The sequence below is a fragment of the Mesitornis unicolor genome, unplaced genomic scaffold, assembly GCF_000695765.1.
Source record: "Mesitornis unicolor isolate BGI_N332 unplaced genomic scaffold, ASM69576v1 scaffold21123, whole genome shotgun sequence".
Lineage (NCBI taxonomy): Eukaryota > Metazoa > Chordata > Aves > Mesitornithiformes > Mesitornithidae > Mesitornis > Mesitornis unicolor.
The window spans coordinates 7,581-16,342 of record NW_010174229.1 but is presented as its reverse complement, the minus strand read 5'-3'; the positions used below and the strand labels follow the sequence as shown (position 1 = coordinate 16,342).

Below are 8,762 nucleotides of genomic sequence, written 5' to 3'. Positions count from 1 at the left end.
CACTTAATTGTGTATCTCTACTAATTTATTTAATTCTGCCTTACTTAGCATTTGTTCTCACAACTGTTGGTGTCTTGTGATTATCTGCTGTCAAATGGGTTGTACTGTACAGCAGCTTTGGACCTCTTTCCATGTCTAGGAGGAAATTATCTGCGACAATTTCTCTCTGTTACAAATTTAGCCGTACAAGAAGATAAATTGCCAGAGGTGAACTCCCGATGCATGAATTTTGTTCTGTCATTGGACCATCGTATTAAAATAGTGATGGAACTATATGTTCCCTGCTCTTGATGTATGAGTGTCTGTATTTCTGGACTGCAGTACGAAGTCCCCTCTCTGACACCACAAAATCTGCTGCAAACACATTACGCTGAGAAAAACTTCCAATATTTACCACTTAAGTCAATACTGTAGAGTTATGTGGGTTTTGTTTGAGGGGTGCTCTCCCCCTCCCCATCAATAACTTGCAGAGTAGACATTAGGTGAGAATAACATGGGATTAATTTTCAAGCATTAAAGCTGTATGTGAATGTTCCCTGTGCCCAAAGAAGCTGTAGTTTGTTTCTGCTTTTTAAACCACTCTGTACTATTCTTTGCTGAAAGAGTGGAGGGTAGTAATGTTCTGTATTTTGTTGTTGTTGTTGTTGTAAAGCTTAGTTGCTGTTTCTTACTATTCTGACAATAATTATGAAACATCTCAAATTTATTCATAACAATTAATTGCTTTTGAATTGACTTCCTCAAGCGATTTAAAACTCCTCTGGTGTCAGCCTTTGTTTCTTTTGAAGCAGTTTGCATGTTTCATCAAAGGTATATAAAAAATGGCATTTTCATTTATTCACTGGTTTTCTACTGCGCGAGAAGATTCTGTGGGACAAAGGGTTCTCTGTGTAGCCACTGACAGTTTGGCTGCACTCTTGACTCTGCCCCAACAGAGAAGGTTTGCTTGTTTCTGTTGGTTTGGGAGGTTGACTTCTATCACCAGGTGTACGATTGGAGGGAAATATTTGTAAAGCAGCAGTTTTGTGTTATACTCTAATTTAATGTCCTCATAACATTGAGAATGATCTGTTTCTTTAAGTGTTGGTTATAAGGAATGTTATGAAATTGATTGATGCTTTGTCACTATTGCCTCAGGGTTTTTTTGCTTCAATTTAGTTTATGCTTCATCACCAAAAAAAAATTTGCCAATAGTATGTAAATTCTTCCTCTAACTTTTGCTAAATCAAGTGAGGCCAGCCTGTCTGCTGATGTAAATCATTGCAGTGCCAAATAAGTTAGGGTGATTTGGTCAAGAACTTGTTACAAAAGGCTCATATTAGCCTGGATCCTGTAGTTTGAATTACATCTAGTGACAAGCCTACTTGAATAAGAGTCAAAAGATTTGTCTCTGCCTAGGACACTGAAAACCTCTACTGAAATAGTTGAAATGTGAGTTTTGACGCATATTGTTAGTCATCTACTGCTGTTTGAAAGAGTTTCTATTGACAAATAAATAACAAAGAAATCTGTATTCTGTCAGAGTAGGAAGCGGGACGAGTTAGGTTGAAACTGGCTTTTGCTTTTACTAATATATATATATTGGGAAGTTGTTTATTGTATTTGCAGGTCTCTTGCTCTCTGTGGAGAAACTTTGTCAAGAAAGGGAGTGAGAGGGATGGTTTATGCCATTTGTTTTTACAGTGTTTTATCTGAGAAAGTTTCTTCCCTTCTTGATTTTTTAGTAGAAGAAGATGCTTCAGACAGGCAAGATTGATATTAGTGGGGCTGTGTGATAGTGAGAACAAAATTGAAATAAATATACTGATGAATGGCATCAATGTGAAAAATGGGAGGAATGAGAGCAATTGCTTGAAGACAAGAATTGTGTTTCAAAAAGTATTTCCTGGTTTAGGAATTTAAATTCATATTCACAGCTTGAGCAGGGACATGATGGACAATGTGCCATAATACCAGGTTTGAACTTTTCCAAAACCAAGCCTTTTGGGAGAACAGCTCTTCTTGGAGTGCTTCAGGGAGCTTGGTGAGACCTCAGCTCTTGCTTTTAGCTCCTGCTGAGCCACAAGTGCTGTGGCAAGGCTGGCTGGGAGCCTCACTTGTCATCAGCAGTAACACAAGGGGGACCATGGTATTTTGCTCCTGTGATGACCAGAGAGTCTTGGATCACAGAGCTCAGCTCAGAAGAAGCTATGCAGACTCTAAAGGTGGAGAAGCTAAGATTTTGCCTCCCTCATTTAAGGGCATAGTTGAGCTCAACTTCTGGGAGGTAAGTGGAGAGATTTCTCTGCTGAGAGGCAAATTCTTGCCTTCAAAGCTAGCAAAGGCTTTGAGATCACAGCAGCCGCACCAAAATCAGATGAGGGGGCTGCAAGATGATAGAAACAATACCTTATTAACCTATTTTTCTCCCACATGCTTTAATAGTTTGAATCACGTACAGAGATTGAGGAAGATAGGGATTAAAAGGATTTGAGCTGCCTCACTTGTTTGTTTCCTAGCCTCCTCCTCCACATCAAGGCATCGCAACCTCACTCTCCTAGCTGCTACCTTGTGCTGTGGCTTCTTTCTGGCTAGAGAGAAGCTGCAGTGCTGTGCAGTAGCCAGGAGTGTTTGTGCAGGTGATAGTGTGAAAATGGTGTCTCTCTGCCCTTCTAGTCATCTGTTGCTTGGCTGTTCTCTCCCAGGAATATCCCAGTGTGAAGGGTGTTCCTTGATACATGTTCCAGCATGGGGCTCCATCTCCTGTGCACATCAGAAATTCACCTTCTGCCTTCCTAGCTGTCCTCCATAGCTGTCTGGTGTGATGAGTGGTGGTGTGCTGGAAGGAAGCTGAAGGGGTTGACCTTTTTTGTGGTGGAAGAAAATGAACAGCAGAAGAGATGTAAATGCCAGGATGATCAGTAGCTCACTGGCAGGGGTGCTTCATAGGCATTTTTCTCGCACCGTTAATCTCTTCTGTGCCTGTTTTGGAGCAGGAACTTGAACTTGGTTCTTTCCCATCTGAGCCAAGTGTCCTGAGGAGTGCCATTTTCTTTTTCTTTTTTTTTCTTTTTTTTTTTCTTCTTCTCCACCCCCAGTGCAGTAAAAAGCTTCATTGGCAGTGCCTGGCCAGGGCTGTGCTAGTAAACAGTGCCCAGGCTGGAGCACTGGTCTGCTTCTGTCTATTGTGCATAATTGTCAGCATCCTCCTTGGCATGCTTTTGTCTTCTTCAATTAGCACCCTTGCAGACGATACCAGGGCATGGTCTGTGGGGCAGCATTGGCCAGAGACTGTTCCCAACAGGCAGTGTGGAAAAAATCCCCACCCATTTCAGGGAAAACGTGGGAGAGAGTGCCCATATGGATGTGAATTGTAGTGGAGAACCACTGTTAATATTTGTCTTCAGGGCCAGGGAATGGGCCTTGCTGGCTTTATTTTTTAGCATAGGCATGAGACTTGACATCAGCTTACTGAAATTAGGTTGCTCTTGTACCTGACTTAGTCTTTTTGATTGGATTCTACCTGATGGGAGAGCCTTATCAGGTTGACCTGAGAGACTGGTTTTACTGTTCTGTTGTTTGTGCACTCTGTTTTGATATGGGAAATACCTTCTTCTGGTTTCAACTTCAGTTGGAGTCTCTCCTTTCAGATAGGTAATAACTGTGGCATTAAAGAGTATTTGGGAAAGTCTTTCAGATTTGTTGTCTCTGTCTCTCATTTTAACAAGCATTTCATTCTGGACCCTGTAAGCCTTGCTGCGAGAACGTTTGTTTCTATCAAAAGATTTGGTTTTAATGAATGGATCAGTGTTTTGGAACAAAAATATCCTATGTCAGAAAATTCTTGTCTTTCTCTAAAACTCTATTCAGCAAAAGAAAGGAAAAGAAACTGAACTGGTGTCTTTCCTGCCCACTGTACACTTGCACAAAGTGCTACCAGCTTATCCAGAAAAGTAAAGATCATTTTTAAAAAAAAATTATCACTTCTTAGCAAAACCTCGAGACATCTTTTGCATAGGTAGAGCACTAGACTGGCAGGGAAAAGGGCAAGGCCAGTAAGGCCAAGTGGTAGTGTGAGTTGTGGGGACTAGGTTTTTGCAGGTATAGTGCAGTTGCCACTTGCATTTAGAATCCGTCTGGGGATATTTTGATGCCATAGTGTTCTAGGAGATACACCATGGACTAAAAAACTCTTAGTTAATGTTTCAGAACACTTTAATTGTTACTTCTAAATAGAAAAATAAGACTCATACTCATGACTGCCCAGTCATCAAATAATGGAAAAGAGCAAATAGTTTTCAAAGCATTGTTGAATGTGGTCTCCCCTGCTCTGGTCTGTCCAGCCTGAAGAGCAGATCCTGCTCAGGCTCCTGCAGACCTCATGTCCTTCTCCAGGATGGATGGCAGCAGCTCCACAGTTGAGCAGATCTGCTGACTCTGAACTCTTACCCAGCAGTTACAATAGATCAGTGCTGGGCATCAGAGAGAACATCGCTGTTTTCTGTCTCAGATTCCTCTGGGGCATTTGAGACAAATTTCCTCTTCTGAAGATAGGCTTAGCCTTAGTCAGTACCTAAGGGATCACTGTCTGGCTGGTTTCCAAGCAGAGCGGCTGATCACAGTGGCCTTGGCTGTTGCCTTTGCAGTGATTGTGCATGCATGGAGTGATCTATGGAGATGTAACAACCTCTTTTTTTCAGGTTGGCATTTTCTTCTCTGTATGTCAAACATAGTAAACCTAAGCACGTATCATCTCCCTATGAAGTTAAATCCATTTGACCCAAAGTGTGTGTGGTTTTTGGGGGGTTAAAATCAAGCATGCCAGTATTGATTAAAGAACTACAGAGATCATGGATGTCAGTAAAAGGAGAATCAAGTTCTGTGGTACTGTGTTGCTCATTGTGGTTTAGCTTTTACTTAGAGCCGTTTTTCTCTCACAGCATAGACAAGCGCCTTGGAGCTGATGGGAGAAGCAGCAGTGACATTAGTAATGGGAATTCTTTGGCTGACACTCTCCCTGAGATGGGTGGCCTGGGCTAATGTGGGCAAGAAACCAGTGATTCAATTGATGAGGTTCCCCTGAAACTTTTCAATAATGACGTTTCTTGGTTGAAAGACTGTGGTACGATTGTTTCCTTTGGGAATAAGTCCTTTAGGACCCAGGATCACCCTCTTTTCTCTTTTAAAAGTTGAGTAATCCTGAGTGTACAGAGAAGCATAGTGCTTTTTTTGTCACTGTAAATTATTTTTTAAAATCCAGGTGTATTTTTTAATGCTTAGCTTACTTCCTCAAAGACTCTTCCAAACCTTTGGGCAGCACATACCCAAATGTTACAGCCTCACAGATGCTATGAGAAGCCACACTGCAGACTTTGCATTTCCGACCATATCTGTTTGTCAGTGCTGAGGCTTGTCCCGTCTTCTGAAGATCTCAAGACTAAGCCAGAGCCATTTAAGTCCAGGCAGTTAAGCAAATCTAGAAAAGTGGAATAGCAAGCACAATATTTTGTATAAAATGAAGTTAAAATTATTCACTTTCGCTCCCCTGTGTCTCAGTGTCATGACGTTAGTTGAAGCTGAAGGCAATATTGTTCTGGCTGTCATTCCACTTGGTTTTCTAACTGCTTTTTGCTGCTATCTCTACAAATAATTAGTGAACCATAAATTGTTCTTCCAATAATTACCCTAATAGCTATTATTTTCTTTCTCATTTTAATGCATGTTTTCTGTAACAATCATCAAGCCTTTAGAAGGTAGATGTATTTGTTAGTTTACGAAATGGAAGAACAAAAGAGATTGCCTGTGGATCTCAAAACAGCACACTAATCACAGTTAAAACAAAAGCCTCATAATTTTTGCACAGCTTTGTGTGGGAAGATTTCCTTGCTTATTGCAGCGTCACCAAATGTTAGCATCCTCTCTCAGCAGTTAATTCCTGAAATTTTTACAGCAATGTCTTCTTTTTATTGGGAAATCCATGTTTCATTCTCAGGGATTTCATTATCTCACCTGCATAAGGGGCAACATGAGTGGTCATTTTATGCCTTCTCTAGTAGTCTGCTGTTGTAGTTTGTTCCCTGTCTGACTGCTTCTCTGTGTGCATGCTTCAGCTCTGCCATTGACTTTGAAGAAAGTAGGAGGTAGCCGTTAGTTCTACCAGAAGATAATGTTTCAACACATCTATGCCTTTCTTTTTCCAGATTCTATCTGCACCTGGGTGGAGACAATTAAAAAGTTGCTGGAGTAGTCCACTTCCATAATGTTCCCCTTCTCTATTAGGTTGAGAGTGACCTTATTTTTATCCTTGAAGCTTGGGTTATGAAGGAGGTTATTAAGTTGACTGATGTCCTGCCACTATTGTCCAATTTTTTTCCAGTCAGACCTTCAATTAGTTCACGTTTCTTGCCAATGCAAAAATTATTTTTGGGCCATGAGGAGGTAAATTATCTCAGATTATAAAATTTATTGCTGACTCTAGTTAACTGCTTTGCTAACACTAGGGAGGAAGGAGGAATTGCCCTTTGCCAGTTTTGCAAAAGGCTCGTTGTTTTTGTGCTGTTGCTATGTATGTTCCACTGGAAAACACCCTGAAGGAGGGAGAATTGTGCAGTGAGCCCAGCCTCCTCCTAGGGAAAATAACTGTACAAGATGCTTTTGATTTGGTCTCATCTTCTTGAAATCTGCAATCATTGTCTTGTCTGTTCTTTAATATAGATAAGCCTGTTAAAGTAAATGACGTCGCCCTAAAACATGTGTGCACTCAGATTACAAACCACTGTCAAGCCTGATTGTGGATGTAGCAGCAAAAATAGACAAAAGTGAATTGTCCATTCTCCTAGTTGTCCATCTCACCACATACTATGTTATTTTCCTTACTCTTTAGCCGTAGGTTGCATATGATTATTAGAGAATCTCCATTTCTGTTTTTCTTTCCTGTTTTAAAAGCATTTTAGAGGGGGACTTTAAAATGAGAAACTTAGTACTTAAAAGACAAATAGTTTGTCAAGCTTGTTCCCAAAAGAGGTCCAGTATGCAAGAAATAGGCTTGTCTGACTAAGTACCAAGTTTGGTTATGGAGCACTTTTTAAATTGATCTGCTGGAATTTCAGCAGCAAGGCTTGTGTTTGCAATCTGCAAATCGGGTGTGTGGTGCACTTATCTTGGTACAGCTGCAATACTGGTTTTTTACCATGTGCACATATGCATACATATACATACATGTGTGTGTATATATATACACACCATAAATGCACATATTTATTTAACAAAGCAAAGATGTACATGTATTTAAATTGTTCTGAAGAGTTGCACTTCTTGATTTTGTATTTGGAGAAATGTAGTTACAAAAAATGGAAGGCGGTGTTAGCAGTACATCTGAAAGCAAACAAAGCAGTGTTCACTCTCAGTTCTTGCTTACTGCCCTGGTTGGTGATGGTTAATGATGTTCCTATTGCAAAACTTGGTGTTGTCTTTTGTGCATTCATGCCGTCTGAGTATCCTTACTGTGCTTTCAGGATATGAGGCAATTATTTGTAATAGGGTAATTATATTTCCAATCAGATCATGTTATGGAAACAGTGTTGCTAGAGGGAAAAAATATTTGGCCTGGGATCTTGTGTTCCTACATGAAATTTGGAACTTGCTGTTATGTGTTTTTGAGAAGAAGGATGCAGTACAATTCTGAGAAGTGTTTGCTCTCATCTTTGTATCTCCTCACTTGTCTTGCCCTCTCTTTTAAATAGTTCCTGCATGATAATGAGAAGTTGTGTTATGTAAAATGTTGCTGTGCTGATAAGAATGGTTTGTGACATGATGATGCATTTATGGTCCAGGTACCTGGAGCTGGAAAGCAGCGGTCATCGAAATGAAATCAGGTTGCATTATCGTTCAGGCAGTCATCGCTCCCACACAGAAGTATTCCCATACATTTTGGCAGATGATAAATGGCACAGACTTTCCTTAGCAATCAGTGCCTCTCACTTGATTTTACATGTGGACTGCAATAAGTAAGTAAAGAGCATTGTTTTATAAGAAATTGTCACATTTGGAACATTTCAGGTCAGTGTAAATGAAATAACAACTTGGGACTTTATTTTTTTCCTGCCTTTTCAGAATTTATGAAAGAGTTGTAGAGAAACCCTTCATGGACTTACCTTCAGGTACAACCTTTTGGCTGGGACAGAGGAATAGTGCACATGGTTACTTTAAGGTATGCATTCCCTGAAAGGAAAAGAGTGAACCTAAATAAAAAATTAAGGGATTGGCATATCTTTCATATGCAGAGAGGCTGAGAGATCTGGGATTGTTCAGCCTGGAGAAGAGAAGGCTCAGGGGAGATCTTATCAATGTGTATAAAAACCTGGATGGAAGGGAATGAAGACGAGGGATCCATACTCTTCTCAGTAGTGCCCACTGATAGGTCAGAAAGCAATGGGGAAAAACTGAAACACCTAAAATTCTGTATGTATATAAGTAAATAGTTCTATTGTGAGGCCGGTCAGAGTAAGGCTACGGTGAAGGTATTCAAAAGCCACCTGGGCAACCTACTGTAGCTGTTCCTGCTTTATCAGGGTAAAGATGATCTTAGGAGGTCTCTTCCAACCTCGATCAGTCTGTGCTTCTGTAATCAAAACAGTGTTGTTAGTGCTGTGGTGTATATCAGCATATATGCTGTGTATATCAGCATATCTGACGCAGTGAGCTGTGCTTCCATCACACTGGACTTCACTAAATAAAGTTAGAGCCAGGTGCATAGGGTTCAGTGTCACCGTGTGACACAACCA

General features: G+C 40.5%; 1 protein-coding gene across 1 annotated transcript in view; it reads left to right on the top strand.

Annotated features, from left to right (window-relative positions):
- Positions 1-8,762, top strand: part of LOC104537955 (protein NEL-like) — a gene marked incomplete at both ends in the record, with an annotated part of 40,547 nt that overhangs the window by 25,476 nt on the left and 6,309 nt on the right. The window contains 2 exons of the mRNA XM_010180985.1: positions 7,812-7,985; positions 8,092-8,188. Coding sequence (XP_010179287.1) covers positions 7,812-7,985; positions 8,092-8,188 — 271 coding nt within the window. The remainder of the gene's footprint in view (positions 1-7,811; positions 7,986-8,091; positions 8,189-8,762) is intronic.